The sequence below is a fragment of the Hemiscyllium ocellatum genome, chromosome 31 (genome assembly GCF_020745735.1).
Source record: "Hemiscyllium ocellatum isolate sHemOce1 chromosome 31, sHemOce1.pat.X.cur, whole genome shotgun sequence".
In the NCBI taxonomy this organism is placed as follows: domain Eukaryota; kingdom Metazoa; phylum Chordata; class Chondrichthyes; order Orectolobiformes; family Hemiscylliidae; genus Hemiscyllium; species Hemiscyllium ocellatum.
The window spans coordinates 16,109,050-16,127,349 of record NC_083431.1 but is presented as its reverse complement, the minus strand read 5'-3'; the positions used below and the strand labels follow the sequence as shown (position 1 = coordinate 16,127,349).

Here is an 18,300-nt window from a genome sequence, read left to right as displayed (position 1 = left end):
CAATGTCCTTTGAAGGAGTGCCTACATATTGACTCCTTTGAGTTCTGGATCCAACAAGTGCTTTGCATCAAGCATTATTGGCAAAGGAGAAGCTGTATGGTGGGAGTAAGATACTTCCTTAAGCGGAAGGAGAGTCAACTTCGATAACTCCTGCGTAATTTCTAGTGGCTCTGCTCACAGCAGCATTGAGAGGCCTGGCAGCACATTGCCTCCCACTCTCACACTTGGCCAGGAAATACGTACTAGGAATCTAAAAACAAGAAAGAGCTCTTGAAGGTCATTGACCTATGCTAAGCTTGAAGCCTACTCCTTTCTCTCGTTTTCAAGATAAAATATATGAAGTCCACGGTTCTATGTACATTTGACAGATTGTTGTGGGGAAAAAAAGGATCTGAAATAATGCGTACACATCCTTTGAAACTGATCCTATTTTTGTGCTATCAATGCATGGCTTCCCACATGGCTTGTTTAAACTGATATTTTAGCCTTCTGGCTCAGGCATTGCAATATGTGTGTAGTGATAACCGGAGCCTTCATCCACCAGGGTTCTTGCAATGTCGATAAGAATTTTTATTCCCTTTTTAATGCTAGGGTCAGAATCAAAAGCTATGCATTTTAAACATGTACTGAGAAAGTATAAAAGGAGATGAATATACATAAAACTTCATTATATTTCTGATGAGGCATTGTCACATATAATGCATTTCTGGTTGTTTTGTAGGAAATTATCTTGTGCACATCACTGTTCCCAAATAAATAAAATATTGCATTTTTGTCTCCACTTGTTGCAGGGTATTAAGCATTGGCCTGAGATATCATTAGAACTTGCTGCCTTTCTTCATAATGTATCTTTAATGACCACTAATGTATACTATAGCAGTTCATAGGTGGTTCACTAGACTGATTCCAGAGATGAAGGGTTTGTCTTATTTTAACAAAAAGATTGAGCAGCTTAGAAACTGCACTCCCTGGAATTTAAAAGAATGAGAGGAGATCAAATTGATATGAGATCCTAAAGGGTATTGACAAAATAGATGTAAGAAGGATGCTTCCTCTAGGGCAATCTAGATAGAACGAGACGTCATGGTTCTGCGATAAATCTGCGGGTAGCAGATTTAAAATGGATGAGGAGAAATTACTTCTCTCAAAGGGTAATGAGTCTGTGGAATTCATTCCCTCAGTGTGGTGGGTGCTAGGACACAGAGGATTCAAGGAAGAGGGACAGATTGTTTTCATCAGTAATGGGTTGAGGGCTTATGGAGACTTGGCAGGAAAGTCAAGTTGAGGCCAAGATGAGATCAACCATGATCATATCAAATGGTGGAGTAGGCTGAAGAGGCTGCTTTGCTTGCTTCTGCTCAGAGTTCTTGCGTTCTTATATTCATTTGAGTAGACGCTCAAAAAAGTGATTGTCGATAAAATAATGGAGATAGGGACTGAATTAATGGTAACAGCTAAATTCCTCAATGACAATGGGGGAGACATTATTAGAAATTAATTTGTGTGTGAGAAAATATAAATATTGCTATAATGAGCACAGCCATATAAACTCCATTTAGTAATGGAATTTGTGAAAGATATCATGCATTAATAGATGTGATCCTTCATAAAATCTAGCAGATCAATCCAGGTATGAACTAACACCTGTCCTGGTGTGAGCAGTCCATAAAAATAATTCGCTGCAAATAGTTAGAACTATAATCCCTATCAATTAGTTTTTGGGAGCAATCCAAAAAAATGCTTCAATGTTGAGTGATTATCTGCCAGGTTGGAAGGGATTGAAATTACTCCACTTTTTCTGTACATTTAAATGGCCTGAGAACAGGGAGGAGCATGTTCGTTAAAGCTAAGGTTTCTGAGAAATTTCGCCAAGTCTTACAGCATTGTCTAAGACCATTCAAATAATTTTAACCTGGGACACTGTATATTACAGGAGTGAAAAGCAGGAAGAGTGGAAATGCCACGGTACAGTTACAGAGAAACAGTAATGGAGAAAGTCATTTTACAAGATGGCAAATGGACAGTTAGGATGCATTCCTTTCAATTGATTATGACGTTTTCAGAACGGGAACAAAATGTTAGACAGTTATGAGCAGCAAATTATGGCAGATGAGGGACTGAATGAGGATGTACAAATTGATATTAATGTACCCATAAGGCTACTTATCCATGATTCTGTAAATGTGTCAAAAGAGATCAGTGAGTGGCGACTGCCACCATTAAAGGAAGAGCAAGGAAGGCGACTGGGAAAGTACAAATATTGATATAACGTGCATGATGAAGGTCAAAAGGTAATATTCATGTATTAGCCAAAGATGTGGAAGGCCAGAATAAACAGTATGTGTTCTGAAAGTTGGTTTATATGTGACCACTGCCCTAGGGGAAGATCATGGACTTGTGAAAGGAACTCTGATTATAAGAGCTGGAGATCTTGTAATTGTTCAGAACAAAATTAGGTGAATTGAGTTGTAATTTGATAAGAACAAAGGCAACGCACAGGTAGGCTACCATTCTGGTCACATTTTATATGTCAGTGTTCTAAAGGAAATCCTGTACAATGGATAACCTGATTTTTAAAAAAAAAATTCCATTGAATATTTTATGGATAATCATTCTCTTTGGGGAAAATGTTCATTTGACAAAAGGTATCACTAAGAACAGGGTGGGAATTAACCTTGCTAGAGTGAAGAAAATGTTGGGAAAAAATTTCTTAACTTTCATCGATTCTTTTTGTTTTGCTAATTGTCAAATTCATCTGCGAAAAGGATTGCTTGCCCAAGGAAATAATTAAGTTTTGTCAAAGAGGGATATCCTGTATTATATATCCCTTTATAATTGCAAATGTTATTATCTTTAAAGAAAGAATGGGGGATATAAAAAATTTGGGTTGCTTTATAATGTAAGCTATAGGATATGAAACGTCGTTATTTCTGCAGTTTTGTTCAGGGATTGTTTGCAAATATAAAAATATGAAAAGAAAGAGTAAATATGTTTAGAAAGGGAACAGGTAATGGATGTTAATTGACAAAATGATGTCTGGGTATAAAAGAGGGAGCAGTTGGGACTGGCTGAAAGAATTGCTGGCCTGGTATAATCAATAACTTCCCTGCACAAAAACGTCTATGCCTCTTGGCTTTTGTTTGACCAGCATGGTTGCAATCTATTAGCAATAGGGAGGCAAACGTCCTTTGAGGATAATTAGGACCAGCAGTTGGAATTTCAGCATATTGATAAAGCAATGCTGCATTGTTGAAAGTACTGTCTTTTAAATGAGACACTAAATCAAGGCTTTTTCTGCCTGATGAGGTGGACATTTCAAAGTCCCAAAACACAGTTCTATGACAACATTTCCATCCTGAACAACCAACACAAATCATCATGTTGCTGCTTGCTGTGTAAGTAAGCTGCCACATTTGCGAGCGTTTAGTTAATGGGTACTGCACAATGTGTAGTGCTTGAGTTATTTCTCTCTGATACAATAAGGTGCTATATTCCACTTTTTCTCAATTGTTTTGTAACTTGTAAAATGTTTTAACAATTTCACCACTTCGCATTCCTAGTTGCCGTCTCCCAACTTACATTTCTAAATGGTCTAGTTTTGTTCTTGCTCCACCTTTGTGCCTCACAGCAATTTCTTGGCAATCTTCTGTTTGATGCAGTTCTCTCTCTCCTGTTCCCTTTCTGTAGGCTTCAGGACAGAAGTCATATGACACCAGGTTCTAGACTGACATGTTTATTTGAAATCACAAGGTTTCAGAGTGCTGCCCCATCGTCAAGTGAACAGCCACTTCACCTAACGAAGGAACAGTGCTCTTGAAAACTTGTGATTTCAAATAAACCTGTTGGACTATAAGCAGGTGTCATGTGACTTCTGACTTTGTCCACCCCAGAAAAACAGTCTGTTTCAGCATTTTATTGACGACTCAAGTGTTAAATGATGCAGCTGTACAAAACTCTGGTGCAGCTACATTTGGAATATTGTGTACAGTATGGTCACATTTTATAGAAAGTATGTGGAACCTTTGGAAAGGCTTCAGAGGACGTTGACCATGATGTTGCTTGGTATAGAGGGAAGGTCTTACGAGGAAAGGCTGAGGGAACTGAGGCTGTTTTTGATAGAGACAATAAGGTTGAGATGTTAATTAAGACATCTAAGATATTGAGACATACAAGATAATCAGAGGATTAGATAGGTTGGACAGTGAGAGCTTTTTTCCCTCAGATGGCGATAGCTAGCACGAAAGGACATAGCTTTAAGTTGAGGGATGATAGATATAGGACATATGTCAGAGGTAGTTTCTTTACTCAGCGTAGTAAGGGCATGGAATACACTGCCTGCATCAGTTGTAGACTTGCCAAATTTATGGGCATTTAAATGGTCATTGGATAGACATATGGATGAGAATAGAATAGTGTAGGTTAGATGGGTTTCAGATTGGTTTCACAGGTCAGTGTAACATCAAGGGCTGAAGGGCCTGTTATGTTCTATGACTATTTTGTTACCATGTTGATTTTCCTGTTTTGTTGTGTACTGTTTCTAATGGTTAAAACTTTAAACTTTTCTATCAACATTCTTCTCCTTGCCTAGTTCTTGTCATTTTTTTACCTTTTTTTTTCATTCAGCAATTCATCCCACATGTTGCTCCCTTGAAAATCTGTTTTAATAGTTTCTTATGTTATGTTCTCATTTACACCTTGAACGTAATTGCAATGCAATCACTAAACTACACAAGTTGTCTTGCTTCAACTTGACTTATTTACTGCCTCATTAATTTAAAAACAAGTTCAACATTGCCATTCTGCTCATTTGCTGTTGAAGAACAGTTTATTTGTCCATTGATCTGGATGTTGTCATAGAGTGAACTTCAAAGGCATTCTTAGTGACAGTCCTGTAACATTCAAGATTGTGGCAATGGCGTTTACAGACATCAAGGGCTGGAGTGTTTATCTTGGCAGTAACTGAAATGTTAGTTGTCATTTATCTTGTTTTTAAAAAACTAGTCATTTGTCTTTCAGTTTTGCCACAGTTATGTTATACTCCTTTGAACTTGGCTGTAGATCTTTGTCTGAATACCTGACTCTTTTTTAATATAAATCTGTGATTCTGCACTTATGCTGGTCAACTATTTAATCTTTCATCAGTTGAGAGTTTTAACTCTGTGCAGACTGCGTATGTGTGATAAATGAGTGGTAAAAAAAGCTGTTTATGCAGAATCTATTTTAGATTTTGACTCCTACTCAGGAACTATACTGCTACTGCTACTTCTCTACTCTCCCCTTATTCATCCTTCCCCTCACTTCCTCTAGCTTCCCACCTCTTCTCATCTCCCTATCCCTCCTCGTCACCCCTCCTGTGATCTTTTATCCTCTTTTTTTTGATAAATGTAGAACTTGGGTCATTCTGATTTATGTACTGGACTCTCCATTTTTGCAGATCTGTCTTGTTGCATGACCAAGCTGGCATAACGTTTACTGATTTTAAAATGGAGTGCTTGGAAAGTGTCAGTTGGAAATGCATGTAAGAAAAAGTGCAAATCCTTTTGGTTTATGTTTTCAAATCTCCACATGGCCTAATTTCATCCCAGTGATTGCCTTTGTGCCTTGTATTTCCTGACAGGCCCTCACTCTTCTTGCATTAAATTGCACACTGGCGCTACTTTGCTTTGAGATGTTAGTGGCTGTTTGTTCACTTCTGCCCTCTGAAATTCTCTGTCCAGTTCTTTCCTTGCTTTCCAAAAAAACTTGTCTTCTACCCTAACCTCTCTAGTTTTTCTTTTTCCCTTGATTGCAATATTAATTGTCCACTCTGCCTTTATCTTGTTGCTTTGTTGTCCTAAATGAAGTAACATTCCACAGTGAAGCTTTATTAATAAACCAGGAAAAATATTTCTAATTGGGTAACTTGGTAGTTATTAGATTTCCTACAATATGGAAACAAGCCCTTCGGCCCAACAAGTCCACACTGACCCTCCGAAGAGTAACCCACCCAGACCTATTCCCCTGCATTTACCCCTCACTAATGTACCTAACACTATGGGCAATTTAGCATGGCCAATTCACCTAAGCTGCATGTCTTTGGAATGTGGGAGGAAACCGGAGCACCCGGAGGAAACCCACGCAGGCACTGGGAGAATGTGCAAACTCCACACAGTCAGTCGCCTGAGGTGGGAATTGAACCTGGGTCCCTGGCGCAGTGAGGCAGCAGTGCTAACCAATGAACCACTGTATTATGTGTAGGGAGGAGCCCAATTTTCAGTTTTTGAATAATGTTGCTTGATTCTTAAACCGCCAGTTGTCAGAGCTTGCCTAATATTTCTCACAAATTGAAGAATTCTGCATCTCATTGTCTGCTTTCATAATGCAGTCACCTTGAGACAATTAATTCAAACCCCCCCCCCCCCCCCAAAACCAGTGTTACCAATCTCCCATTAAAGAGCTTATAAAAGATGAGCTTGTTTTCCATTTGTCCTCCACCTATTCCTGGAACCCATGAGAAGAGAATACCGCTGCTGCTGAGAATACCACAAGCCTGCTGTCTGTGGGACTTTATGACTGTAATTTTGCAATTCAGGCTTTTCCCTCTGCCCGCCGACCAGCAAAAAAAAGTTAAAAGGATTTGATCTGACCCCCTGTCAGTCCCTTTCCCACTGCAAAGTACCATGTCCATTGATGTGGTTTAGTGTAGACAGATCTCAGATGTGGCTGGCAGACTTGAGTGTTGGAGAGGGCGGAAAGCAAACATCTGTGCTACCATGCTGATGTTTATAAATCTTAACTCTTACACTGCTGGCTCGTTCATCAGAGCACACGTTGCTCATACAATTTATTATTATCACAACCCACTTGAGAACATGCACTGATTCTCAAGTCCCACTCCTCTTGGGGTTGCCACAAAATGTAATGTTTTAATCAAAGTTTGCAAGATCCCCCATCTACCTGTCTGATTCAATCAGGTTAACAGAAAAAACTACTTCAGAGCAAAAAACCAGGCTCCTGTACTTAACAAGAACTGTAGTGTACAAAAACAAGTTTTTTTTAGTGACAAAAAAGCAAAGCTATTTGAATTATGAGCATAAAACTTTACCAGTTGAAACTCTAACCCCTTTTAAAGCCTCTACACATTCACACAGCATTGGGGAGAGAGAGGAAGAGAAGTGTGTGCGTGTGTGTGTGAATGGTGACCTCAGCCATATGGGATTTAAACCCATGTCATTGGTGTCATTCTGCATTACAAACCAACTGTCTGGTAAACTGAGCTGACTGACCTCCTTAGAGACAAACAAAAAACATTGTTATGGGTGGAGGGGATCACCATTCAGTAGCATCAGTCCTTTGATGCAGTCTGTTTTTCTTCCTAAGACCTTCTGTTGTCAGACTTCCTTCCTTTTCAGTTCCTTGTCAAATACTTTGGATTTGCACACTAATTGTTCAGTTTCAGTCATTGTTTGGAGGCAACAACTTATAGCAAATGATGGTAGACAACAACTAACTGTCTCCAGGCTCAAATGACTTTGCAGAGAGAGAAAGACCCTGCTTCCCATTTGGCGAATCTTGGCACTCTGTTTCTGAGCAGCTGAGTAGTGGGCGTGCATAAATAACAATCAGTTGTTGCCAGACTACTGACCTCTGGTATCTGCCACTGATCATAGTTACACAAACCAGTCAGCAGTCTGTTCCTGGTCAAATCTCTTTCTTTCCATGGGCACACATGATGTCGAATTTCTCCTTCTCCACTGCTGGTAAGGCAACAGTGTAAACACAGCTCACAATGAATTCCAGTAACTTGTTTTAGATGGGTGGCAATTGCTGCACTAACTCCTTTTGATCTTTTAAAACTAAACCCATCTATTTTAGTCCACAATCAAAAAAGAAGAGGCCTTTACATTATGGCGCAGAAAGAGACCATTTGGCAGATCAAGTCCATTCCAGCCTTCACTGGCTGGTTATAAAAGTTTCAAAAGCATGCCTAAGATTTGTTGCCCTTTTATATAACAAACCATTAATTGTATTACAGCCACAGCACTTAAATCTGACATTCTGGAATTACCAGAATTTCCTGATTGGCGCTTTCCATATATTTAAGATGTTCCCAATTTCTTTACATTTAGTGCAGTAACTGCATTATTTGATGCCTATACGCAAATTAAGTGGCCAGTTGGATCACAGCAAGGTCCTACAAGATAAAAGTCGTGATTATTGTTCTTGTTGGAGAAGAAATATAGTTTTTTTTGTATTCATTGGATATGCTGGCTGGGACCGGCATTTATCACCCATCCCTAATTGTTACCTGAATTGATTGGCTTGCTAGGGCCACTTCAGAGGGCATTTAAGAGTCAACCAGTGTTTTGTGGATCTTGAGTCACATGTAGGCCAGATCAGGTAAGGGTGATACATTTTCTTTTCCTAAATGATATTATGGATTACTTGGTCACCATTAGGCTCACTTTTAATACCAGGTGTCTTATTTGATTCAAATAGATGGTGGAATTCGAACCAGTTTTCAGAACATTAGCCTAGATCTCTGGATTATTGTCTAATGACAATGCCATTTTGCTACCAACTGTCCTTATTTATCATAAAGCACATTACATGCTATTTAGAATAATATATACTTGGGAGTGATTAAAGAGTATGATCTCATAAATTGAAGTAGTGTCAGAAGAATCTGTACTGGCTATTTGGATTTTCAGCAATAGCTATTAAATCAATCGCCTCCAGGGCTAAAGCAAGTAGACTTTGTGCCCTTGATGAACAGATCTGTTAGATTTAACTTTCTAAGCTTTAAGGCCCTCCGTTCAGCCTGGCTATGGATGACATGGGTACAAGAATGTTGTCACAAGCTTCACCAAATTTATTAAGCTGTTAGTGCGAACACAATACGTATCAAAGGCAGTGGAAATTGTCCATTTTGTTTTGGAACAGTGACTCATGACTTCAAGCTGACTATGGTGCTTTTTTTTTTGCTGTGCTGCTTACTCTTTTTGTAGTCCTCTTACATGGGTTTTCTTGGCTGCTGAAGGCTTGTGCTTATTAAACTTTTTTTTGTGAGACAGCCATATGCATGTTCCTGAGCTCTGATTGGTTCGTCAGTCAGTTTCTACTTGGTTCAGTGGTGTGTGATCTCTTATTGGTTTCTTGAGGAAGAAGATCATTTACTGTTGACGCTGTTATCTCCAAATTACTTCCTAAGATGTCAGTTTTCCATGGAATAACCTCTCTCATAGTTTTCTGATTTACTTCTAAGATAACAGGATGTCTCAAGTATTTTTGGTATTTGCTCATTGGAGCTCACAGTGCAGTGTAATGGCAAATCTTTATTGTATTTTTAGACTTATCACCCCAGTCCCTAAGTGACACACATTTGGCCTATGGAAGTTTCATTTACGATGAGACTTATTAGTGTGTTGCTTGTGTGTCTTTCACAGTTACTGTAAGCACTTAGAACAAATTCAAAAGTATAACATAGTACGTGACAGGTCTTCGCCTTACAATCTGAATTAGGCCAATTTATAGCTTACACTCATATAGAAAGCAATAGAAATGTAGAAATACAGAAATATGTAGAAAGTTATTTAAATTTGAAATAATGGTAGATGTCCAAATTATGGCAGAAGCCAAAAGAACTATTCAGCTACAACTGCATTACAGGGCTCATCTTTTAAATTCACAGAATCAAAGCACATATGTTTGCTACATTTTGAAAACAAGCAACTGTTCTTTAAAACTTTCTAAAATGTAGAGCTGCACACCAGCCCCCAGTGATATTTTATTTTCTGTCAAACACAAGTGCCTCTGCAGTCCTTAGTGCCCTGCATTGACTATAATTACACAGAACATATGAAGTTACTTGATAAAGTACCTTAATCCTCTAAAACACAAACTGCTCTTAAGCTTGCACATAGTTAAAATTTTAACAGATGGAGATAGCTCCTGTTTCTCTCAAAGGTCGCATTTATAACAGATATTTCTTACTTATTTCTGTTTCTGCAGGAGTCTTGGTGAGTTGTGGTGCTTTCACCACTTGTCTCTGTTTATCCCAGTTCCTATGTTCTAGCATTCCTCTCTGAGCTTGACCTGGCAGTTAACATTCCTCAGTCTTAACAGGGTCCAGGAAACTCTCTAAGTCAACATTCACCAAATGTTCCCATAGTTGAATTACTTCACAACAAAGCTGCATCTCATGGAGTTGTAAGCACTTACATTACTTCCCACGCAAGTGTGAGGCCATGTACGATCTTGCAGTCTTTGCAATTTTTTCTGTGCTATTTAGGGTGTCTCACTTCTTGCTCAATCGTTTTGATCCTTAAATTGCACTCACTAGCAACCATATCCCATCTATGCCCTGCTTCATTGACTAAGTACATGTCTGCCAACATCCCCTCAGGTGCGATATTTCTGATTACAGTGAATTCCCAAAATCTCTGTGACCTCTTTCAATGGCCTTGTGGGCTCCAGCAACACTGAAATAGCAGTAATGGTCTTGTCCAATCCATAATCCCTTGCCCTTCTTGTCTTCAGCACACTGCTATTTCAGATTTCTATGAGTGTGAAACACAGCCTCTGTTCTGCATCCAGATAAGCTAATTTCTGTTCAGAACTGTCATACAGCAAACTTCCATTTGAAGAAAGGTTTACTTGTCTCCTCTTTTCACAAATTCAGTGTGATCTGACTTGTTAAACAGAAAAAAAACCTGGTAATCCCAATCCCTCTGCAATTAGCATTTTATTTACCCTTAGCCCTTTAAACCATGCAACTTCAAGTCACATGGGGATTCTTGGAACCTAATGATGTTGTAATCAGAATGAGCCCCTCTTTCAGACTTCTTCTCAGTTCACCTTGTTCTTAAAAGGGCATTGCGTAAAACAAGTACAGGCTGCATGCAGCCATTGATTCTCTCAATCAGGGGCACATTTTCAGGAGCACACTAAATGACTGTATTACTTACCAGACCAGATGGTGCCCTGCTGAGCACACATTCACGTGAACAAACACCACAACCTGCAGCTGGGGAGTTTCATGCAATTTGAGACCCTGCCAGTGCCAGTCTTGAATCAGGTTTTCAGAACTGCCAAGGCTCCGGTGGCATAGGGGGTTTATCGATGGTGAATTCTTATGTGATCTGACAACCTGATTTTGTTCATAAAACCAAGACCTGACGCAGAGCATTGTACATTGTCAGAATGCCTCAAGTGTTTCAGAGGCATTGGATTATTCTTTTGAAGTGTAATTAGTGGGTACGTAAACTTTACAGCTTTTTGCTGCTAATCTGCACTTTACGTGGCATTTTCTTTGTATAACTTTTCAATTGATATGACAGTTCTCAACTCACTCCTTGCCTTATGCTAATTTGTCTACCTTGTGATAATTCACCCTCTACCCTATCACCTTTGCTGTACTATGATGTCTGCCTTGTGCTCCAATCAGCACTTTTCAAAATGGTCCCAATCAAAATCAGCAACTTTTATTGTTTTATTGATCCAGTGGTCATCTTTTCATATGGGGCAGAGCATGGATGAGCTGATGTGAAGCACAGGCTACTTAACACGGTAACCTTAAGATGCTCAAAACTACTTTTAATGGGATGTGAATGTCACTAATCCCTAATTACCCTCAAGAAGATGGTGTCAAGCAATTGACTTGAACCAACATGGTCCATGTATCATAGATACACCACAGGAAGGGAGTCGCAGGATTTTACCTCTGATAATGATGGAACACATCTTTAAAAAAAAGGTAATCACTCAAACTTTCAAAAGTGGATGATTTTATGGTGGAGAACCAGGAAATGGTGGAGAAACTAAATAATTGCATTGTTTTCAAGTTCACTAGCTCTTACTTGTGGATCAGTGCTAGGGTCATAGCTGTGGCAAGTTACATGTAAGATATGGATGTGGGAACCAGTTGTAATATTTTCAAATTTGCAGATGAATAAGTTGGGAGTGTAACTTGTGAGGAAGATGCAAAAAGTCTTCAAGTGGAACTGGCCAGGCTGAGTGAGTGGGCAAGAACATGGCAGATGGCATTTAATTTGAATAAGTATGCAGTTATCCCCTTTTGACAGAGAATCAGGCAGGATATTTCGTAAATGTTGAGGAGCAGGGAATTTGTGTGTGGAGCTGGATGAAGTGGGTGAGGTCCTCAACAAATACTTTGCATCAGTATTCACAAAGGAGAAGGACATGGTAGATATGGAGGCTAGAGATGGGGATGTAAGTAATGTAGAGCATGTCAACATAATATAAGTGTTTGGTGTTTTAAAAAGCATTAAGGTAGACAAACTTCTAGGACCTGATGGGATCAATCCCAGAATGGAGAGGGAGGAAATTGCTGGGGCCTTGTGCAAATCTTTGTATCCTCTTTAGTCAGAAGAGAGGTCCCGGGGCCTGGAGAATAGCCAATGTTTCTTTGTTTAAGAAGGGCAACTGGGATAATCTGGGAAATTACAGGCTGGTGAGCCTTATGTCAGTGGCAAGGAATTTATTGGAGAAGTTTCTCAGGGACAGGCTTTGCTCATGTTTGGAAAAATATGGACTTAGTAGTGATAGGCAGCATGGCTTTGTGTGAGGAGGTCATGCCTTTTGAGGAAGTGACAGATGATTGAGGGCAGAGTGGCAGATGTTGTCTTTGTGGATTTTAGCAATGCTTTTGCCAAGGTCATGGTAGGCTGATACCAAAGGTGAAGGCGTATGGAATCTGTGATGAGCTGATAAGATGGATACAGAACTGGCTTGGACATAAAAGACTGAGTAGCATCAAAAGGGTGCTTTTCTGATTGGAGAACTGTGACCAGTGGTGTCCTGTAGGGATCATGGCTGGGATCTCTATTATTTGTAATATATATAAATAAATGATTTGGAGGAGAATATCAGAGGTCTGATTGGTAAGTTTGTGGCCAACACAAAGATTGAGGGAAGCTGTAGACAGTGATGAGCGTTGCCAGAGGATATAGGAGGATATAAATAGGCTGGAGACTTGGGTGGTGAAATGGCAAATGGAATGACAAATGCAAGGTGATGCACTTTGGAAGGTCTAATGCAAGAGGGAAGTATGCAGTAAATGGCAGAACCCTTAGAAACATCGACATACAGAGTGATATAGGCCTACAAGCCCACAGTTCCCTAAAAGTGGAAACACAAGTCAATAATGGGGTGAAGAAGATGTATGACATATGTGCCTTCATTGGTCATGCCATAGTGTAAAAATTGTCAAGTCATCTTGCTGCTGTACGAAACATTTGGAGTATTGCATTGTTCTAGTTGCAACACTACTAGAAGGATGTTGTGGCGTTAGAGAATGTACAGGGATGTTTTTATCAGGATGTTGAGCTGAAAATGTGTTGCTGGTTAAAGCACAGCAGGTTAGGCAGCATCCAAGGAACAGGAAATTCGACGTTTCGGGCCAGAGCCCTTCCTGATGAAGGGCTCTGGCCCGAAACGTCGAATTTCCTGTTCCTTGGATGCTGCCTAACCTGCTGTGCTTTAACCAGCAACACATTTTCAACTCTGATCTCCAGCATCTGCAGACCTCACTTTTTACTCGAAGACTTTATCAGGATGTTGCCTGTTTTGTAGGGTATTAGTTAGGAGGAGAGATTCAAAAGCTTACAAAATTGAGAGCCATGGATAGAATAGATAGAGGTTTTTTCCCAGTGTAGAAATGTCAATTACTAAGGGGGTATATGTTTAAGATAAAAGGGGAAAATTGCAAGGAGATGTAGTAGACACTTTTCTTTTTACGGAGGGTGGTAAGTACCTGGAAATGCACTGCCAGAGATGGTGTTGGAAGCAGATACTACAATAGTAACATTTAAGAGACATATTGACTGATACATGAACAGACAGGGAACAGAAAACATGGACCACATTGAGGCAAAAGGTTTTCAGTTTAAAAAGGCATCATGTGTGGGTGCAAGCTTGCTGGCCTGTTCCTGTGTTGTATCGTTCTTTGTTCACTTTGTTCTTTGTCTGGGGTATCCCTGTTAATGATACAGTACAAGCTAGAATGCACATGCAACAATCAATACGAACGCAAATAGCATGTTGACCTTCATTGCAAAGGGTTTTGGATAGAGGTGTAACGTGGGCGGCACGGTGGCACAGTGGTTAGCACTGCTGCCTCACAGCGCCAGGGACCTGGGTTCAATTCCCGACTCAGGCGACTGACTGTGTGGAGTTTGCACATTCTCCCCGTGTCTGCGTGGGTTTCCTCCGGGTGCTCTGGTTTCCTCCCACAGTCACAAAGATGTGCAGGTCAGGTGAATTGACCATGCTAAATTGCCCGTAGTGTTAGGTAAGGGGTAAATGTAGGGGTATGGGTGGGTTGCGCTTCGGCGGGTCGAAGGGCCTGTTTCCACACTGGAAGTAATCTAATCTAATGCCTTGCTGCAATTGTATAGATCTTTGGTGAAATTGCACCTAGAGTATTGTGTGCAATTTTGATCTTGATCTAAAGTGGGATACACTTGCCAAAGAGGAAGTGCAAAGGAAATTCAGAATAATCCTTGGAATGACCAGATTATTTTGTGGGGAGAGATTGAGAAAACTGGAAATGTATTCTCTCCAACTTCAAAGAATGAATGGTGATCTCATTGAGGCGTACAAAGTGCTTAGGGCATGACAAGGGGTGGATGGAGATAGGAAGGTCTTAATAGGGAGTCTAGAACCAGGGCCTTTTTATCTCAGAATAAGGGGTAGACCATTGAAGGCTGAGATGAGAAGAAATTACTTCACTAAGATGGTGATAAATCTCAGGAATTCTCTACCCCAATGGGCACCGAAAGCCCTATCGTTGATCATGTTCAAGATAGAAATGGATATATTTATGGAGACTAATGACATCAAAGATATAGCAATAATGTGGGAAAATGTCATTTGAAATAAATCATCTGCCATGATCTAATTGAATAGAACAGCGGGCTTGACAGGCTGAATGGACTACTCAAGTTCCTGTGTTCCTTTTTTAGTTGTTTTAAGAGGACTAGTAAGCCAGTGTTTTCACCCTAATAATTAACATATTATCAATTAATAATTTTCTGGAATGTGATTTAAGATCAATCCTTCAATTGGCAGAAGCAAAGCAAAATTATGTATTTAATCAAAACACTACTTCAGAAGTAAAATGCTGCACGGTTCAGTTTCTCAACTGCCAGTGAAGATTGTAGATATCCTGTTAGGAAGAGAACAGTGTTATTCTTTTATTTAATTACTGGCATTTTACTGTCCTGAATCAAGTACCTCGCTGTATGCTTGCTTGGCATGCAATGTTGTTGTTATAGTCTTAAGCCTATGTGAGGTGGAACATTCTGTACTTATTCAGGTTTGGACCTCTATCCACATTCCATGGTTAATGAGGTTTCATGTGGTGTCTAACCCATCCTGTGTTGTTTGAGTGGAACCTTTCGTGCCTTCCAAATGCACGCAAAAAAATTGGCAATGCCATTATCTAACCTCAAGTTCTCCTGTTATAAATCTGCTTATAGATTGTCCGCAGTGCCAAATAGATGTGGAATTTCTCTCTGGCTGTATGTCAGAATTCAGTTATATTTGTTGCTGTCATATACCTTAAGCATCAGAATACCCTGACTTACTTTTTAAAGGAATATGTGAAAGAAAGGATGGTCAAAAGTGCCAGAATAAGACAATGGGATACAGGAGTAGAATTAGGTTATTCAGCCCACTGATTCTGCTCTGCCATTTAATGAGATCACGGCTGATCTGATAATTATCAAGTCCACTTTCTTGCCTTTTCCCCATCATCTTTAATTCCCATACTGACATAAAAAAAAGTCTGTCTATCTCAACCTTGAATATACTTAACCATCCAGCCTCTATAGCCCTCTGTGGTGAAGAATTCCATAGATGCACTACCCTTTGGAAGAAGAAATTTCTCTAGTTTTCTGTTTAATAGACTACACGTTTTATTGAGATGATGCCCTCTAATTCCCACAAGGGGAAATTGCCTTTCAGCATCTACCCTGTCAAATCACTAACAATTCTGTATGTTTCAATAAAGTAGCGTCTCATCCTTCTTTACTGAGTACAGCCCCTCCATGCCCAGGTCCGATCTAGCGAACCTTCTCTGGACTGCTGCCAGTATATCTTCTCTTGGAGAAGAGGACCAAAAGTGTTCAGGTTTTTCAGCTGTGCCTTGCATAATTTTAGCAAGACTTCCCTATTTTTATTCTCTCTTCCCTTTGAAATAAAGCCCAACATTCCACTTGCTTTCCCTATTACCTGCTGAAATTGGCTCCTAGCTTTTTGTGATTTATTACAGCTGTGGAGTACTTTTCAAGCCCAACCGCAATAAGAGACATGGCAGCTAATTTGGGCACACAAGGTCCCACTGACAGTAAGAATGTGTTAAAGAACAGACACTAGTGTTTTCGTGATGTCAGTTGATGAATAGACATTGTCGGCACACCAGGGAATACTCCCTGTTCTTCTTTAATTGAGAAGTGATCTTTTATGCCCATCTAAAAGGGCAATATCTCATCTAAAAGATAGCACCTTTAACAGTGCAGCACTCCTTCAGTAATGCACTAGTGTGTTAGCCTCGATTTTGTGTTCAACTTTCTGGAGTGGAACTTAAATCTATAACCATCTGAGAATTAAGAATGCAACCTAATGTGTCACAGTTGACACTGTACGAAATAAAATAGTCCTCCTAAAGTAAATAAATTATGTATTACACAGCATTCACATGCTAAGGACTTCTTAAAAAGTGCTGAACACCAACGAGCTGTTTACATGGATAAATGCAACAACCAAGCCAATTAATAACAAGAAAAAAATAAACTAAATAGCAATAATTTGTTCTTTATTGCTGGTGTTATCTCTATTAATCAAGTCGGATGTCATTTTGAGTGTGCAGGACTCAGTTTAATATCCATTTATTTTCACAGCTGCAATATAGAACTTCAGGAAATTCTGATTTTGTTTTGTTAGGGTGCGAGCTGCCCAGACTGAGTTGGGACAGCAGATCTTGGCCGATTTTGAAGAAGCGTTTCCATCTCAGGGGTCAAAGGTGAGAATGTCCTACTAAAGTTTAGTTCCTTCATACTCTGCCCATTAATTTGATAATGTTTGAACACCCATCTCCATTTTCTGTTAGTGTGACTTTCTGTACATTGTGCTGCTAAATACTTGATATTAGTACAGAAAATGATTTGTTGATTTGGTCCCAGATCCTTGTCCCATGTAAATAAACAAGAAAAATATTGCAAATGAAACAACACAGAAAATGCGGCTATTTTCATCCAGTCTCTTGGCATCTGAAAATAGATCAACATAAAATGAAGATCCCTGTACAGTTCTGAAAAGTCTCACCGAAAATGCAAATCAATCTTTCCTATTTTGAAATGCTGACCACCTTCAATATATTTCTAGTATATCTTGCCTCTTATGACTAATTATTGCCATCGTATTAAAGAAGACAGTGATTTTCAAAACAAAATGTGCCCTGGTCACCACAACGAGGAAAACAATTTTTACAAAAGCACAACCTAGTTTGTTCTATGCCAGGATTGTATTATGATGTTTCACTCATTAAATTTTCTTATTTCTGGTTTTATGGGAAGCCACATTATTTTCCTACATTGAAAGGAGGAAGTCACCAGTGAAAATCCATAGCTGAAAATGTGTTGCTGGAAAAGCGCAGCAGGTCAGGCAGCATCCAAGGAACAGGAGATTCGACATTTCGGGCATAAGCCATGCCCGAAACGTCGAATCTCCTGTTCCTTGGATACTGCCTGACCTGTTGCGCTTTTCCAGTAACACATTTTCAGCTCTGATCTCCAGCATCTGCAGACCTCACTTTCTCAGTGAAAATCCATAGGCACCTTCAATGATCATGTTGTTGACTGACTGGTGAGAACAACACATCTAGTCTCGGCGATACAGACAAGTGCTGTTGGGAGTTAAAGTTGGAGAAAAAAAAATTAAGATAAAATTAAGAGGATTTGAGAGATTTTAAAAAGAAAAATGTTTGCATTACAATTGTATTCCCTTTCTGTTTAATGACCATCTGGATTAATGATCAGTTGAGCTGGACCTTCGAATTTAAGGTTTTCAGCATAACCTCAATTTGGGAAAATTCAACTCATAAACATTGAGCAAAAAATGTATTTTATGTATCATGCCTTATGAATGTTGAGCATTTTCAGTACTAAATGAAAATTGGTTTTGTGACATTGAGCTGCAGTCATGTTAAATCATGCACTTATAAATAATCGAACAGCATGAGAAAAAAGGTTCAGTTTCTGCACCAGGACAGTCACACAATTGACCCATAATTGAAGTGTA

General features: G+C 39.5%; 1 protein-coding gene across 1 annotated transcript in view; it reads left to right on the top strand.

The window, feature by feature from the left end:
• vps53 (VPS53 subunit of GARP complex) overlaps positions 1 to 18,300 on the top strand; it is a 234,501-nt gene that overhangs the window by 62,503 nt on the left and 153,698 nt on the right. Inside the window, exon 8 of the mRNA XM_060848004.1 lies at positions 16,945 to 17,023. Coding sequence (XP_060703987.1) covers positions 16,945 to 17,023 — 79 coding nt within the window. The remainder of the gene's footprint in view (positions 1 to 16,944; positions 17,024 to 18,300) is intronic.